The sequence below is a fragment of the Orcinus orca genome, chromosome 13 (genome assembly GCF_937001465.1).
Source record: "Orcinus orca chromosome 13, mOrcOrc1.1, whole genome shotgun sequence".
Lineage (NCBI taxonomy): Eukaryota > Metazoa > Chordata > Mammalia > Artiodactyla > Delphinidae > Orcinus > Orcinus orca.
The window spans coordinates 66,389,853-66,408,806 of NC_064571.1; the positions used below are offsets into that span (position 1 = coordinate 66,389,853).

General features: G+C 40.9%; 1 protein-coding gene across 9 annotated transcripts in view; it reads right to left on the reverse strand.

Moving 5' to 3' along the window:
* The window catches only part of SPAST (spastin), a 62,470-nt gene extending 49,263 nt beyond the window's left edge, over positions 1 to 13,207 (reverse strand). For 5 of the 9 annotated variants that reach the window (XR_004482480.2, XR_004482479.2, XM_049696323.1 and 2 more), the window contains exon 1: positions 12,514 to 13,185. Coding sequence is in view for 7 of the 9 variants with exons in the window: in XM_049696323.1 (XP_049552280.1) it covers positions 12,514 to 12,928 (415 nt within the window). In the remaining 2 variants the exon portion in view is untranslated. Of the gene's footprint in view, positions 1 to 12,513 lie in introns of all 9 variants that reach the window. The other 4 variants (XM_004268194.2, XM_049696325.1, XM_049696324.1 and 1 more) reach the window with 4 other exon arrangements.
* Between the last annotated feature and the right edge of the window lie 5,747 nt (positions 13,208 to 18,954).

The window sequence follows — 18,954 nt, forward strand, 5'->3', positions numbered from 1 at the left end:
TTTACCCTAAGAAATAAAAACATCAAAGACCTGTACATGAATGTTTACCAGCTTTATTCATAAGAGCTAAAAACTGGAAACAACCCAGATGTCCATCATTTAGTGAACATATTAACAAATTGTGATACAACCATACATAGACTACTACTCAGCAATAAAAAGAACAAAATACTGATACATGTAGGAACATAGATGAATCTCAAAAACATGCTAAGTGAAAAAAGCCAGACACAAGAGGCTACACACTATATAATGCCATTTACATGACATTCAGTGAAGACAAAACTAGAGGGACGAATCAGATTAGTGATTGCCAGAGGCTAAGGGGGAGGCAAAGGGACGGACTACAAAGAGGCACAAGGGAGATTTTGGGGTGATAAAACATTCAATATATTGAGTGTGGTGATGGTTTACACAGCTCTTTGTCATAACTCACTGAACTATAGATCCCTAAATAGGGTAAACTTTATGTAAATTATACCTCAATAAATCTGATGTTTTAAGAGTGCAATACTCCAACATTTATGTATAAGAACATTTGTTGTGACTTGAATTATAATACCAGAACTAAAATTTTGATTACAAGAGTAAGATTAGAAGAGAAAAACTAGAAAAATATTTTTAAAACATCTGTTTGAAGGGATCAGAGAATTTTCAAAACAGTATGAAAATTACTAAAATTTGGAAGGAGGGGACATTTCACACCCATTAGGATGGCTGTTTTAAAAAATTACCAAAATATGGAAAAGAGAAGAGCCAACAGAGGTGAACCTATGACTTGGGGCACTTTTTTGCTTGAAACAATTGTCAATTCTGAATGCAAATGTGACCAAGAAACTAAGCAGAGCTTTCAGCAGACTCATGGGACTAAGCTGACAAAAAATGAATTCCAGGGCATGCCAAGGAGAATAAGCAGCAATGATTCCAAGATTTTGGTTGGGACCCTGCATCACTGAAGAGTTATGAACTAGGCCAGCCTGTACAAGGGCTGACACCCACACTCAAATCACTTCAGTCCCCTAAATTAGGGGAAACTACAAGCCCATAAGCTCCTACGTGATCATCCTTCTGACTGAATTTTTTTTTAACTTTTGGCCATGCCATGCAGCTTGTGGGATCTTAGTTCCCCGACCAGGGATTGAACCCAGGCCCTGGCAGTGAGAGCGCCAAGTCCTGACACTGGACCGTCAGGGAATTCCCCCTTTTGACTAAATTATGGCAGAAAAATCAAACCTTACAATGGCGTCCAGCACACAAAAGGCCTTCATGATACTTGAACAGTTCTTAGTTTCCCTTACACAGTTCCCTCTTTCCTATATGGGCCCCAACAACATTCAAACTCAACCAACAGACTACATCAAATCAAGAGAAGATTGGGATGGCAGAAACTTACAATGGTTGTAGTGGTAGTTAAAATTAATAGCCAATAATGAGAACTACAAGTGAACTATATAATCTAGGACCAAAAACAGCCCAAGAGCCAAATAGAGTCAGCTGCCTGTTTTTGTATATAAAGCTTTACTGGATCACACCCCCTATATGAGAGTGTTGAATAGTTTTGAAAGAGCACTTGAAATAATTATTAAATATATACACTAATATGTATAAAATAGATAACTAATAAGAACCTGCTGCATAAACAAATAAATAAAATAAAATTCAAAATTCCAAAAAAAGAGAGAAATATTTATTAAATGGTTCAACAAAAAACCAAGAGAATGCAAAAATGGGCAAAGGACTTGAATAGACATTTTTCCAAAGAAGATATGCAAATGGCCAATAAGCACATGAAAAGATGCTTGATATCATAAGTCATTAGTGAAATGCAAATCAAAACCATGATGCAATACCACTTCACATATGGCCGTTATTTAAAAAGACAGAGACTTCCCTGGCGGTCCAGTGGTTAAGACTCCACACTTCCAATGCAGGGGCCTCGGGTTCGATCCCTGGTTGGGGAACTAGGATCCCACATGCCGCGTGGTGTGGCCAAAAGACGAAAAAATAAAGTAAAAATAAATAAATATAAATAAAAATAAAACAAGCAAATCTTGAAACTAACAAACATGAAGAAATTAGAAACCCTTGTGCACTGGTGCTGGGAATGTAAAAATGCAAAGCTGGGGACTTCCCTGGTGGTGCAGTGGTTAAGAATCCACCTGTCAATGCAGGTGACACGGGTTTGAGCCCCGGTCCGGGAAGATCCCACATGCTGCAGAGCAACTAAGCCCTTGAGCCACAAACACTGAGCCTGCGCTCTAGAGCCTGTGAGCCACAACTACTGAAGCCCATGTGCCTAGAGCCCGTGCTCCGGAACAAAAGAAGCCACCTCAATGAGAAGCCCGCATACCGCAACAAAGAGTAGCCCCCGCTCACCGCAAGTAGAGAAAGCACACTTGCGGTAATGAAGACCCAACGCAGCCAAAGATTAAAGAAAATAATTAATTAATTTTTAAAAATATGCTTAAAAAATGCAAAGCTGCTGTGGAAAGCAGTTTGGCAGTCACTCAAAAAATTAAACATAATAATTACCTTATGATCCAGCAATTCTATTCCTAGGTGGATACTCAAAAGTATTGAAAAGGAACTCAGAGACTTGTACACCAATGTTTATAGTAGCATTATTAACAACAGATGGAAACAACCCAAATATCCATCAACAGATGAAGGAATAAACAAAATGTGGTATATACATACAATGGAATATTATTCAGCCTCAAAAAGGGATGAAATCTGTTATATGCTACAAGGCTGATAAACATTGAAATGCTAAGTGAAATGTCAGACACAAAAGGACAGACATTGTATGATTCCACTTATATGAGGTACCCAGAATATGCAAATTCATAGAGACAGAAAGCAGAACAGAGGTTAATCAGGGACTGGGAGGAAGGGAGTATGGAGAAGAGGAAATGGGGAGTTATTGTTTAATGGATGCAGAGTTGCTGTTTGGGATGATGAAAAGCTCTAGAAATGGATAGTGGTGATGGTTACACAGTACTGTGAATGTATTTAATGCCAATGATTTGCAGACTTTAATTGACTAAAATGGCAAATTTTGTTATCTATCTTTTACTACAATAAAAAAAAAATTACTAAATGACCCATTATAGGCAGTTTGCTGCTCCCTGGTATACAGCAATGAAAATGAACAATTACTGCCACAAGTAACCTCAAGGATTAATCTGACAAGCATAATGTTGAGCAAAAGGAGCCATACATAAAAAGAACACATACTGTATGATTTCACTGATAAAGCTCAAGATCAGGTAAAGGTGATTTATGGTGTAAGAAGTCAGGAATTGAAGATACCTTTGTGAAGGGTGGGGAAAGGTAGTGAGCAGAAGGGAGGATGAGAAAGGCAGGCTTCTGGAGTAATATTCTATTTCTTGACCTGGTGGGGTTTCAAACTGCTGTGCTCAGTTTAATAATTCATTAAGCAACACACTAACTGTGCACTTTATGTATGCTTTAATAAAAGTGTACTTAAAAACTGAAAAAAATAGAGGAGGAAGATTAAATATATTGAAACGGAAAGTGAGTCCCCATACATTAAGTGAAAAAGGTTACAGATCAGTTTCTATGTAACATGGTTCTTTTCCTCTAATGAATATTTACGTTTATGTAACTAGACAAAATCAGGAAACTTATCAGTAATCATCTCCCTAAGGATAAGATTACAGAAGATTTTCACTTTCTATATTTGTGCATTATTTTAGAGTTGTGTTACTGTACAAGCAACAAAAATACTGATGTTATCCATCTTTAAATGAAGATAATAATAGTGGAGGGACTTCCCTGGTGGTCCAGTGGTTAAGAATCCGCCTTCCAGTGCAGGGGACACAGGTTCAATCGCTGGTCAGGGAACTAAAATCCCACATGCCGCATGGCAACTAAGCCCACACGCGCAACTACTGAGCCCACGCACCACAACCAGAGAAGCCTGCACGCCACAACAAAGAGCCCATGCGTGAAACAAAAGATCTCACAATGAAGACCCCGTGTGCTGCAGCTAAGACCCAACACAGCCAAATTAATTAATTAATTTTTTAAAAAGTAAATCTACATTCTGTTTAAAAAAAAAAGAATAGCAGACTAATTTGTGAATCATCAACTGAATCTTTTCACTCACATGTTAGTGGTACCCAGATTGCCACAAGAAGGGTCAAAACGTGAGTAGTTTGGGTAGCGAGGTAGGATGTCAGTTTGTAAGTATGTGAGTTAGAAGACAGAGATTTAAGTCTTTCTCCATCATTTAATAGCTGTATGACTTTGACAAAGTCTGGCAATTTCTCTGAGTTTTAGTCTCCTTACCTAAAAACAAGATGACATTTCTTTTACCTCATGAGTTGTAGCAAAGATCAAATGAAATAGGGCATGCGATAATACTTTAATAAAGAGATATGTAAAAAATTACCTTTATCATACTTAGTAAATTTGTTAATAAATATAAATCCTTCTACTCCGGAACTGTATGCACTGTTGTATTTTAGCTCATAAAGCCCACTGCTTTTAACTTATCTATTTAGTCCTTCTTAAGCATCATTCTACAAACAATTCCAGGGAGTAAGTACATCCATTTTCCTACACAATTTTTTGCTAGCAACTTGCAAGTGTCACATTAGCGGAATAACGGGTATCTTTAAAAATCTTACAGTACATTTTAATGTGTGCTAATCCACAATAAACCACAGAGACCATGAAGCATCAGACTAACAGCCCCCTGATTAATTCTCTCATAGTTCACTATCACAGAAAGGATCCTTTCTACTCTGTTTTAATTCAGCAAAAAAAGGCCATATTTGCTTTCATGTTCAACCATCAAGGTTTATTTCTGAAGTTAAGATTTATTTTTTCCCATTTAATTGGAAAGGTTTTGAATCCCATGTAAAGGAATCATTACAGTTTTGGACATTTTCTTTAAACCTTAAGAATTTCAATCAATTTGTCTTCTTTAAGTCTTTTTTAATTTACTATGGATGGTAGGTAATTTTAATTTTCTTCTGTGCATTTTTGGTATTTTCCAATTCTCTATCAAGAGCTTGCATTCAGGGCTTCCCTGGTGGCGCAGTGGTTGAGAGTCCGCCTGCCGATGCAGGGGACACAGGTTTGTGCCCTGGTCCGGGAGGATCCCACATGCCGCGGGAGCAGCTGGGCCAGTGAGCCATGGCCACTGAGCCTGCACGTCCGGAGTCTGTGCTCCGCAACGGGAGAGGCCACAACAGTGAGAGGCCCATGTACCGCAAAAAAAAAAAAAAAAAAAAAAAAAGAGCTTGCATTCATACACGAGTACATACATGAGAATAAAAAATCATTTCATCTCTTTTGTAATAAAAAGCTAGGATACTAAGCGACGCTAAGGGGAGACTTCCATCTGTTTTTTCTGAACAAAGGGTCACAATTAGCAAAAATATTTTTATATCACTCTTCAGATAATACGCCTTCTTCCTCAAATCTCATTTAGACTGCTGCTGTTTCATAAAAAGAGTAGTAAAAACTAGGTATCAAGGTTTAACAATGTTCTAACATAACCTCTAGAGGCTGTTAACCTTAAAAGAACTGTAAAATTAATAACAATAGTTTGGGACTTCCCTGGTGGCACAGTGGTTAAGAATCCGCCTGCCAGGGCTTCCCTGGTGATGCAGTGGTTGAGAATCTGCCTGCTAATGCAGGGCACACGGGTTCGAGCCCTGGTCTGGGAGGATCCCACGTGCCACAGAGCAACTGGGCCCGTGAGCCACAACTACTGAGCCTGCGCGTCTGGAGCCTGTGCTCTGCAACAAGAGAGCCCATGATAGTGAGAGGCCCACGCACTGCGAAGAAGAGTGGTCCCCGCTTGCCACAACTAGAAAAAGCCCTGGCACAGAAACGAAGACCCAACACAGCAAAAATAAATTAATTAATTAATAAACTCCTACCCCCAACATCTTAAAAAAAAAAGCATCCGCCTGCCAATGCAGGGGACATGGGTTCGAGCCCTGGTCCAGGAAGATCCCACATGCTGCGGAGCAACTAAGCCCGTGCACCACAACTACTGAGCCTGTGCTCTAGAGCCTGTGAGCCACAACCACTCAGCTCTCATGCCACAACTACTGAAGCCCATGCGTCTAGAGCCCGTGCTCCACAACAAGAAGCCACCGCAATGAGAAGCCCATGCACCGCAACGAAGAGTAGCCCCCAACGAAGAGTAGCCCCCACTCGCCACAACTAGAGAAAGCCCGTGCACAGCAACGAAGACACAGCACAGCCAAAAATAAGTAAATTAAATAAATAAAATTTTTTAAAAGTTTGTAAAATAAATAAATAAATAACAATAGTTCCCATTTTCTGAGGACCTACTATGTGCAGACACTAAGTATTTTACAAACATTATCTCAGTCTAATAATAAGTAACTTGTCCAAGATCCTGTGGAGCCAGAATTCAAATGTCAATTTGGATAAGAGGCACTGCAATTTAAAAAGGATAAAATTAGACTCTCAAACCTGAGATAAAGAAAAGCAGCCCCTGACATCGAGGAGCTGGTACCGTCAACTAAGCCTTGGTGTAACAAGGAAATGACCTGACATTACAACTAAGCCTTGGTGTTCTACTGAGTATAAACAATTCCACAGAATTGTGGAACATCAGACAACATCAGACAAGGTCACTCTGTGATCATGATGGATGAAGACAAAAATGAGACCACTCTACAATCATGTCTAAACACAGACAAAATGTGAACATTGGCCAAGCCATGAAACACCAAACATCCCCCTCTTCGGGCTAATGACTACTTCTTAACCAATTGCAGCTTCATCCTCACTCTAGTCTTCTCTCTTTGTGGGTTAGATTTAAGATACTTAATCACATAATTATCCCCAATTCCTGAAAACATCCAATCCAGAGCAAAACCCTGCTTCCTTCAATTCTCCTTAAAATCACCTAATACAAGCCCAAATTCTATAAGTTCTTTTTAGCCTTTTCCTGAGATACACCATGGTTCCCCATGGTGTGTGTTCTCTTGGTTACAATAAGTAATAAATCCCACTTGTTCAGCCATGGATGGGTGTTCTAGTGAAAGCTCACTGAAAGGAACTGACAAAATCCACTTAAGAACAACAAACTAATTCTCTCCCTCTCTACTGCAACATAAACTATCTGCAAAAGAACAGAAAGATATGTGAATAAGTATAATGTCTATGCTATACCTATATAGCTGTAAAACACTTACTAGTTCCAAGAAAATTGTGGATTTTGACATTTTTCTTTCCTCACTACCAGAATGAACCACTGAAATGTGAGTGTGCTCAAAGATGTTTTATTCTATAGGATGTCTAGCATGAGCATTTGTTAATAATTCACAAAGCAAGATAAAAAAAGCCTAGGTCACTGATTAATACCTTCACTGATCTTATACAGGTCAAGAGAGTGGAAAACGAGTAGAAAAGTAGAGAATCTACACTTTGCCGTAATTGAAAAATCCAACTACTATTAGGTAGAGCACAGAGAATAAGATAGTGAAAAAGAGGCAGGAAGGGTTAGGGAAGATCCTTCTTCAATAATTTAATATCCGTTTACTGACTATCCCTTAATTGTCATCAGGATGACTAACAATAATCTTAGGAATCTAGTTACCAGGTGAGTTTTATACAGTTCAACTGTATTCTGTACTAGGAAGAATATAAACTGCAATAAAAATCAGCTAAAAACAGAACAAGGAATGAAGTTCGTAAAAGTGGCTGCCTTTTTGTCGCTTTAGTGCAAATGCCACTAAATATTCTTGAAGAGAAATATAAAGTGTTTATTGTTTATTTAATAAAAAATAATGTTATTCTCTGGGAAAAGTATGATATTATCAGAATGTCCATCCATCAGAATAATTCTTTCCTTGTTCTAATCATTTAAAGCAGAAATTAGGCACAAGAAAATTGTCTGAAATCAATCCTTTCAAAATGGTATCTAATAGTTTTTAGGAATAAAAGAAAGTATACCAAATCTGATACTTCTGATTTCTAATCTCTAGCTTCACCTTCTGAAAATAGATGTGGATAAGCAAGTATTTTGTGTGTTTTAAATAAAGTACTACATTGGATTATATGAAATTATAGTACATGGTAATTAATTTTTTTAAAAACCTTCCATTTTAAATATAAACTGACTAGGAATAAATAAAAAAGGATTTTATTTAGATAACTTCTATCTTTGATGCCAGATGCTGCAGCCCTATCTTATCCTGAGAAACTGGCTCTCTCTCTTTCATACAATACATTGGGCCCTTACTGTCTGTCAAGTCCTACACACTTGAGGTAACTGAGCCACACCTGAAGAACCTGCACCACTGTATTACTCAGGAGACCCCAGGCTTGTCTATCAGCAGGAGCCACCCAAAGCATGTTAGGTCATGTTCTGGTTAATCCAAAGAACCACTATTACAACCTTCTCTCCTCCCCCAAGTATTCCAAGGGGCCCTTGGAATTAAAAGACAGAGAACCTGCTTCATATAAAACAAACAGGGGCTTCCCTGGTGGCGCAGTGGTTAAGAATCCGCCTGCCAATACAGGCGACATGGATTCGAGCCCTGGTCCGGGAAGATCCCACATGGCGTGGAGCAACTAAGCCCGTGCGCCACAACTACTGAGCCTGCACTCTAGAGCCCGCAAGGCACAATTACTGAGCCCATGTGCCACAACTACTGAAAACCGCGCACCTGGAGCCCGTGCTCTGCAACAAGAGAAGGCACCGCAATGAGAAGCCCGCACACCACAACAAAGAGTAGCCCCCGCTTGCCGCAACTAGAGAAAGCCCACACGCAGAGAAAAAATAAATTTTTTTTAGAAAATTGCTTGGTTTCAGATAAATTTAGGCCTTTATGAAAATTCAGTGTCAAAGTTGAGTATGCCATAAAAAAGAATAAAATTCAAAATAAACAGCCACCTTATAAACCACATTTATGTATTACCTTGTTAAAATAAGATTTAATTTGGCCTTTATTATTTGAAGGCACCAAATGTGTCAATTAACTAATATCACTACAGTCTGAAATAGCCCACTTCACCTGATGAAATAAAGTGGCTTTCAGTATATTTAGAAGCTAGGTCAAGTTTTTAACAGAAAGGGACTGCATGACATTACTAGCCCCTTAATGGTTTGGGGCTAACTACAGAGTTAGGAAACCTTTGAACACTATCCAATTCATTTCAATTTGTTCGTATGTATTTTGATGCAGTAGGAAAGAGGGAGAATAAAATTCTTCTGAAATTAAGTTCTGTATTGTCAAGGATGGCTGAGAGGCAAATAGACTTCAAATGTGAACTCCGGCAACCACTGAATTAAAGGTAAAGTAAAAAAATTTTCAATATGCTAAAGGAAAACTTTGAGATAGAAGAGAACCACGACAACGTAAACTCAGTTTTACTTCACTGTCAAAGGAAAATTAATATAACTAATTTGTTTCGGTTTGATCTAATTTATTTTCTCATATAATGCATCAGTTGTAGAATTCAAACTAGAGTTATCATTGCCTGTTCTGCTGTCCACTTTATAAACTAACTGTATAAATAAAGCAAAACCTTTGAATAGAAACATTATCAGCTGAGAGTGAAATACGTGGTACAGAGATTGCTGAAAATATTTACAGTAAATATTTTAAGAGGAATTAAATATAATAGATAGAGGTATATATGTGATACCCAAAGATAAGTCACCAGCATGAAACCCAAGGTCTGAATTCCACTTCCATTACTTACCCCTCACATGGAACTGATTTCTCTTTAAATCTAAGAGTCCAGGATCCTTTTTTTTAATACCTAAGTTTTCCTTGACCTCTTATGCTACCTCCCAACTCCCATCACCCAGTGTTAACAAAATTTCCTTGTATTTACTGGAATTGATCTACCCTTAAATATATTCCCTCTATTCTAAAACAACTTTTGACCTAGATTAGTAAACTTCAAAGGACTCTATTATAATAAAATAGTGCAATAAAACAGTGCTTCTCTAGGAAGGGATAATGATATGCTTCTTCATCCTCCCTAGATCGTGGATGCTCCTTAGAGATAAAAAATGAAGCAACATGGAGTTCCCTGGTGGCGCAGTGGTTAAGAATCCGCCTGCCAATGCCGGGGACAGGGGTTTGAGCCCTGGTCCGGGAAGATCCCACATGCCGTGGAGCAACTAAGCCCGGGCACCACAACTACTGAGCCTGCAAGCCAAAACTACTGAAGCCCACACGCCTAGAGGCTGTGCTCCGCAACAAGAGAAGCCACCGCAATGAGAAGCCTGTGCACCTCAACAAACAGCACCCCGCACTCGCCACAACTAGAAAAAGCCCACAGGCAGCAACGAAGACCCAACGCAGCCAAAAACAAATAAATAAATATTTTAAATATATATTAAAAAAAGAATGAAGCGATTAAAGACTTCCCTCCCAAAACACATGGTATTTTTTTCTCTTTTTTTTTGCGGTACACGGGCCTCTCACTGTTGTGGCCTCTCCCGTTGCGGAGCACAGGCTCCGGACGTGCAGGCTCAGCGGCCATGGCTCACAGGCCCAGCTGCTCCGCGGCATATGGGATCTTCCCAGACTGGGGCACGAACCCGTGTCCCCTGCATCAGCAGGCGTACTCTCAACCACTGCGCCACCAGGGAAGCCCGGTATTCTTTTCTTAAATGTGCCTCCTTTTTTTAAAAAATAAATTTATTTATTTATTTGTTTTTATTTTTGGCTGCATTAGGTCATCGTTGCTGCGCGTAGGCTTTCTCTAGTTGAGGCAAGTGGGGGCTACTCTTCATTGTGGTGCGCAGGCTTCTCATTGTCGTGGCTTCTCTTGTTGCAGAGCATGGGCTCTAGAGCGCAGGCTCAGTAGTTGTGGCGCATGGGCTTAGTTGCTCCACAGCCTGTGGGATCTTCCCAGGCCAGGGATTGAACCCATGTGCCCAGAATTGGCAGGCAGATTCTTAACCACTGCGCCACCAGGGAAGCCCCACGCCTCCTTTCTTCAACGTTCTTAACCTCCACTCTGTCCTTACACTCCAAAACCCATGAATACCTGCCTCTTTCCTTATATCCTACTTCTCAGTCCAAGGCCTCACAAAGGAAATAAGTTTCAACAAAACCGACATTCTAGAACAGTTTCTGGAGTTGGTAGTGGAGACACTACAAATGAACTGCAGATTGCTTTTTTTTTTTTTAAACTAATGGACAATGAAAATGAGTAGTTAGAGGGAAAAGAAGATCTCAGCATACTGGAGTTGGGACAAAAGGAGGGATTTTCAAAATGCTATAAGACTCCTTCTAACTCCATCAAAAAAATTGGCATTAGCAATTAGCATAGGTTTGGAATGACCTGCTTTAATCTTTTGAACCTCAGTTTGTTCATCTGTAAAATGCTGATACTAACAGTACCTTCACCTCACAGGGTAACTCTGAGGACTAAACAGGTAACACATGTAAAGCTAAGAGCACACAGTGCCTAGCCTATAGAAAGACTAAAAAACGTTAGCTTAAAAGAAATCTGAAGGATGTAGTACCCTTGCTTTCATTCAGAAATAGAAATCTTTAAATTTTATTGTAAAATGGTATTATAAATTAATCCTATTCACTCAATTTTTTAAATATTTATTTATTTATTTATTTTTGGCTGCACTGAGTCTTCTTCATTGCTGCAAGTGCAGCCTTCTCATTGCAGTGGCTTCTTTTGTTGTGGAGCACCAGCCCTAGGTGCGCAGGCTCAGTAGTTGTGGTGCATGGGCTTAGTTGCTCCACGGCATGTGGGATCTTCCCGGACCAGGGATCAAACCCGTGTCCCCTGCGTTGGCAGGCGGATTCTTAACCACTGCCCCACAAGGGAAGTCCTCACTCAATATTTCAATTTAAAAATTTAGAGGTTACCTTGGAATACTTACTTAGATGAGATCAAATTAACCAGGAGCAAAAGTTTTATACTAAAATAGAACTTTACTGAAAAATACTTAGAAGTCATTACATTCATAAAAATGACTGTTATGAAACTTTAAAAATAGTGCAAATTCAGCTGTAATCATATGCAGCTGTTCCTTTCAAAACTGAGTCACCATTTGTTCTTTTTTTCTGACACTACAGTACTCTGCTTTCACTAAAAGCCTATAACAAGGCACAGCTTCTTCGATATCAAAACCTTTTGGAAAACCTGGCTCAGAGGAAGCCACTCACTGTTTACAGCGCTAGAAAGGATCTGTGTGGTCACTCTAGGACAACTGTCACTGTCAACAGCACGTCTGGGTGTCTCATAGGGACTTGGGTCATGCAGAAGTGTAGGTGTAGGCTAGTGTCTGAAACAAAGTCACCGGCTAGGGTGCCTGAGAGAAGAGAGGTGTTTAACCGAGAATCGTGGAGGATGAGGGTCTAACCCGAGGAAGCAGTCTCACTGGGCAGATCAATTACGGAGGAGCACCGCCGGCTCCCGCAGGAAAGGGACGCAGGTGTTGCCCTCCCTCGTCGACCCCACCGCTTTCTTCCCGGCGCCGCCGCCCCCTCCCCCCAGGCCCCCAGTTACCTTTCTCGTCCTCATCGATGCGCAAAGCAACGGAGATATACTCGAAGGCCTGCTTGTGGAAGGCTCGGACGCGCTCGGCCTCCCCGCCTGGCACTGGCGCCGGGGGCGAGGCCGAGGCCGGCGCCGGCGCGGCCCCGGAGCTCCTCTTGGCGGCCATGAGGGCGCGGGAGAAGCGCTGGCAGAGCCACACGAAGAGGAGCCCCAGGTGGAAGGCGACCAAACGCAGCAGCGCGAAGCCTACGAACAGCGGGTAGGAGAAGTAGTACAGGTTTCGCTTATGCGGCGATTGGGGCGAAGGGGCCGGCCTTGGGGCGGGGCGGGAGGGGGCCAGGCAGTGGGGCGGAGGCCTGGGAGGCACCGGGCTGCTGGGGCCGCCGGAGCCTTTCTTCTTCCCTCGTCCACCCGGAGAACTCATTCACAGCTCCCACTGCCGCCGCCGCCATAACCCGCCTCCCGCAGACCGACGGCAGCCAAGCGACGGCGGCGGCCACTGGGACGGCAAGGGCCACAGACCCCCACGCGCCCGCCGGTCCCAGGAGCTCGGCACCCCGGCGCGCTGCTCTCCAGCCCCGCCCCTTTCTCCTTGCTCGGCCAGGAGCACAACGCCTTCTCCTCCTCCTGCGGTCGGTAGCTCCTGCCCCTCCCTCTCTGTCCCCTCAGCCGCTCGGTAGCTCAGAACCGCGGCCGGGCGCGCACGCGTACGCGCACGCCCTCCCGAGTCTTTCTCAGGCGCGTGCGCACACGCCGCCGTCTTTGTTGCCCTGAGCTCTTAGTGCGCGTGTGCGGCTCCCGCCACTCCGTCCCTTCCCCATGGAACTACATTTCCCAGTGCGCAGTTCGGCCTACGTCTGCCGTAGGGACCAGTCGCTCAGTCGACTTCGCTGACCCTGGGAGCTCTTTAGCAGGGAACTTAGGCTATCAACTCACTGGAGGGACCGCTGCAGCCTGGGATCGCTCGGCTACTTCTCAGGGCCATCTTACGGTGTCATAGTTTTCTTATATTTCTTTCAGCATTTTCTGCCAGGTCTTCCGCAAAGGCTGGTTGATCTGAGTTCCATCACAGAAGCAATGGGTCCCAATTTAGTAATTATTATGAGAGGACAGCAGTTGTAGAGGCGTACAAAAACTTAAGGTCACCGAAAACGAAACTGTTAGCTCATTGTGATGAAATCATCAGTTCCAGAGATTTAATTAAATTAGTACGTGTTGACATGTCTAATCTGAAGAACTAATGTTTGAATAAGGGAATCCTTAGGTTTTGCTCAGTAATACCATACTTCCTGAGCAATTCAGACTGGGCCTTTTTTTTTTTTTTTTTTTAATTCTACTCGACTTCGCTTCCTGTATTCTCATGAGCTGCAAGCACAGAACCCTGCTTCCCAGATCACAGAGGTGGAAGCACTAGGTTAACCATACTCTCCTAGAAACTGGAATCTTGGATGGAAACACACTGGGGTAGAAGGTAGTAAGAATTGAGTGTTCTAAAGAGCTGCTCTATCAGTTTATTTCATTGAGATCCTCAGAACTACCAGGTTCCTGGACTGGTCACTTACTTGATAACCTATCCCAAAACTGTTCAGTCTATTTCTCTATTTTTCTGCTTCTGTTTTCTCCTTCCCTCCTTCTCTCTTTCTCTCTCCTACTATCTATCTCCCTATCTTTTTTTTCTCTCTTCTCTTTCTCTTTTTACTTGGAATAGCCGTAATTGTTTCTTGTTTCTTGTTTCCCAAAACTAAGGAATACTAATTGAAGTAAAGACCCCATTGTTTACAATGTGAGGTTTACAAGTGCTTCCAAGACTCTCCACATTCTGGCCACAACTTTATCTAGCTTTTCCCCACCACTACTCCCCTACAAGTGTAGGCTATTGCAAAAATGACTTACTCCCTGTTTCCCTCTTACTGTTCCCCACCCTTTTCCTGCCTCTGTGCCTCGGCCAGTTCCTCATTCTGAAATGCTTTCTTTCACATCTGATTCATTTCAATTCCTAACTACCCTCTTTTGAACCCTGTGGTACTTTTTGTTGTGTGAAATCTATTAGATTTATACATATATCATGTAAACAAGATGTATACAATGGGCCCTCCGTATCCGTTGTTCTGCATCCGAATTCAACCAACAGCAGATGGAAAATATTTGGAAAAAAATTCCAGAAAGTTCCAAAAAGCAAAACTTGAATTTACCACATGGCCTGCAACTATTTACATAGCATTTACATTGTATTAGGTGTTGTAAGTAATCTAGAGATTATTTCAAGTGTATGGTAGGATGTGAGTAGGTTATATGCAAAAACTATGTCATTTTATGTAACAGGCTTGAGCATCCTGGCTTTTGGTATTGGGCGGGGGGGGGGTGGTTCCTGGAACCTACCCCGCACCCCCAGGAAACTAAGGAACAACTGTATAACATATATATAATTTAAAGAAAAATAATAAAATAAACAGCATCTATTTTAAGAAAAACTAATGTAACCAGTTCCTTGAAGCACTCTGTGAGCCCCTCCCTAATCTCAAACCCTTTTCTCCCCCTCTAGAGGAAGCCACTATCCTAAATTTTGGGGGTTTTTTTTTTGGCCACCCCCCCCCGCCCCGCCCCCGCGGCCTGCGGGATCTTAGTTCCCCGACCAGGGATCGAACCTGTAACCCTTTCAGTGGAAGTGCAGAGTCTTAACCACTGGACCTCCAGAAAATTTATCCTGAATTTTGTACTCATCATTTTTTTCTTTTCATTTTAGTTTTGTTTATACATTAACATATGTAAATATGCTGTATAGTTGCCTGGTTTTTACCTTACACAAATATAATCATACTGCATATATTCTTCTTCTTTTTTTAATTAATTAATTAATTTATTTATTTTGGCTGTGTTGGGTCTTCGCTGCTACGCACGAGCTTCTCATTGTGGTGGCTTCTCTTGTTGCAGAGCATGGGCTCTAGGCACGCAGGCTTCAGTAGTTGCAGCACATGGGCTCAGTAGTTGTGGCTCGTGGGCTCTAGGGCACAGGCTCAGTAGTTGTGGCACATGGGCTTAGTTGCCCCACAGCATGTGGGATCTTCCCGGACCAGGGCTCGAACCCGTGTCCCCTGCATTGCAAGGCAGATTCTTAACCACCGCGCCACCAGAGAAGTCCCTGCATTTATTCTTCTTAATTTGATTTTTCTGCTCAATATTAAGTGTTTGAATTTCTTCCTTGTTGATTTGTTTTCACTGCAACTGTTAAATGGGTATTTAGTTTGGTGCCAGCCTTTTTTTTGTGGTTTTTCCTTAAGTAACTAACTTTTTAACTTAGCCAAGACACTGCCCAGTAGTAGAGTGGCTCTAGAGTCCGACTAGTTGCATTCAAACCCCTGCTCCCCCACTTGCTGTGAACTTGGACTAGTGACTTGGCCTTCACATCTGTAGTTCAGCTTCCACATCTATCATCAATACATAATAACGTAGTAGTAGGCAGTGCCTGGAATGAAGTTGTGACTTGATATTTGTTGAAGAATTGTTCTCCCACATCTACATATATACTATAATCCAACAAAAAGTATTGGCAAGTTTCTGAGCACTCTTTGCTCTTTACCAAGACCACAGTTATCCTCAGGTCATTTTTCTTTCCCTTAGAATTTCTTTTCCTCCTACTCCACTGTCAAAATCCTTCAAGGCTTAACTCTAATATTATCTTCATGATAAATCCTTCCCTTATCACCTCCAGCAGAAATGACCCTATTTTTTAATTCTTACAACAATATAGTTGTGTTACTCTATGGCTCTTCTAATATATTGTCTTGTGTTATTGTTATTTAAATACTTTATCACCTCCTGATATAAATTATAAATTCATTTCAAGACAGTGGCCAAACTTTACATATTTTGACTCACTTTCTGTACCTAGCCTGATGCCTTGCTTATGGTACTCATTTAATAAATATTAATAATTTGAAAAATGATTCAAACATGGTAATTGTTGTAGATTTCTGTTGCTGTGTAATAAACCACTCAAAAACTTACTGACTTAAGATAACAGCCATTTATTTACTCACAGTTCTGTGAGTCAGCAATTTGGGTTGAGTTTGGCTGGGTGGTCCTTCTGCTGGCCTTGTCTGGGTTCATTTATGTGAATGCAGTAATCTGCTGCAGGCTTGACCAGGGCTGAGTGGCCTAGTTATCTTCATTCACATGTCCAGATGCTGGTGGTGGCTATTGGCTGGGGCATGTATCTCCAGCAGAGTATTCCAGACTTCTTTATATAGCATCTGGCTTTCAAGAGAGAATGAGTCGAAGATGCAAGGGCTCTTGAAGCCTAAACTTCAAAGTTGTACAATGTAATTTCTGCTGCATTCTTTTGTCAAAGCAAGTCACATGGCCAGCTCCAACATAAGAGATGGGAAAATAAATTCTACATCCTTATGGAGGAGTAGCAAAGTCACATTGCAAAGAGGTGTATATGTAGGGATGGAAGAAATTATTGTGGCCGTCTTTGCAAGTAATCTACCACAGTGATTATGTGCAGAATTTCCTTTTACCTCAATTTCGGATTAGAGCTTAAGATGGATTGCTCATCTAAAAAAGCATTTCCCAGTCACTTTGGTGAGTCATAAAAACATTCCTAGTTTCATTCATGAGGTAAATTAACGAAGTTTAAGGAGACAACAGCAACAATGATGATGATGATGACTACTACTACTACTAGCTAACATTTATTGAACCCATACTCCAGGCTAAGCAGGTTAACTTTTACTGTTGTAGTCAATCATCACTATTTGAGTTAAGCTTTATGGTCTCCATTTTTTTAAATAAGGAATTTGAGGCTCTAACAGTCTGTTACTTGCCCAACATCACATATTAGTTAATGACACACACTACTTTAGGGTTTTAAGGTTAAAATCTAGGCTTCCAAAGAAAAACATTTTTACATAGACTTTATATTTTATTAGTCATGAAATAAATATATCATTAGACCCTGGAACAAGAGTGGTCTTTCATTCCTGAGCATCCAGGTATTGAGTTTCTGGCCCCTGGCCTCTCACTTGCTAAGTCCCTGCTATCCAGTTGTTCTTAATATTGACTGCTTTTCTGTACCTTTGCCATTTTTTCTTTGGTAAAAATATGGGCTTAAGAGTCAGAAAGACTGGGGTTGGTATTTTGGTTCTGCCACTTATTAGTTGTGTGTTATGGAGCAAGTTCTTTAATTAACTCATCTGTAAAATGGGTGGGATAAGAATTAAATTACAAAATGAAAGAATACACCTAAAACCTCCTGCATAATACCTGCAATGTAAGAGGGCTCAATAATTTTATTTGTTTTTATCTCTTACATGTACAATGTCATTCCAGAATTCAGACTCCACTAGGATCTCAATTTTTAATAATCTCAGTCCACATCTTCTGCCTTTTGGAATTATATCCCAGTCAAATACATTTTCTAAATTAACATCTTTTGAAATTTGTCTCAAGAAAAATAGTGCCTGGATATTACACTGGCTTTATAATCTCCCTGGACTGAAGATCCTAACCTTCTCAGCCATTTAACCTACAGTGTGACAGCCTCCCAGTTTTCAGATGGCAAGAACTTGCAGAACACTTAATCTTGAAGGGAATCTGGGCCAGTTTCACCAGGACAAAAAGGAGGAGCTGAGTACTGAGCTAACTAATCCAGGACATTTGGTCACTTTATCACTTTAACCCATTAATTTATTTAGAAAGTGACTACCACTAAATAGTGTTTTTGGATATTTTAGCTCTCCTTCTTTTCTAAGGAGCTCCTCAAACCTTCAGTTGGAGAGATGCTGAATTATTTGAAGTAGCGACCAATGACACTTATTAAGGACTTCTTTTCAATTAAAAAAAAAAAGGAAAATAAAGTGGAGCACCTAGAACCAAGAGAAGAGATGACTGATTTTGAAAAAGGCAGAAAACTTAAAAGAGAGAAACAGAAGGCATGGTTGGAGGTAGGGAATGGGAAGAGTAGAGTAACAATTAGGGGATTATTATCCTATATCTATGTTAATAAGCAAAAACATCGTTGCGGACAATTAATCATTTCCCCATATTGAGTTCACATTGTGACATATATTAATCATTCATTTGTTCAACAAATAGATAGTAAGCACAGACAATGTGCCAGCTGACGAGTAAGTTGCCAGGATATAGTAGGGAATAAGAGCAAGTTTACAGTCTAATACAATGGCTAAAAAACTCAAATAACAACGAGACACAGTGGTCAGACATATAACATATATGAGTTCCATGTGTGGGTGTGGAATTCAAAAATGTATATATGATGTGAATATAAAGATTTTGAGAAATTGGAGAGTAGCCTTCCCTTATTAAATGGGACAGCTGTTACTCAGCTCCCGCTGATTTTTGCCTTTCAGAAACGTGTGGCCTCTGTTGCCAAAGTTTAAAACATATCAAGAGAAACCAGAATTCTGAACTTTTATGTGAAATTTATTG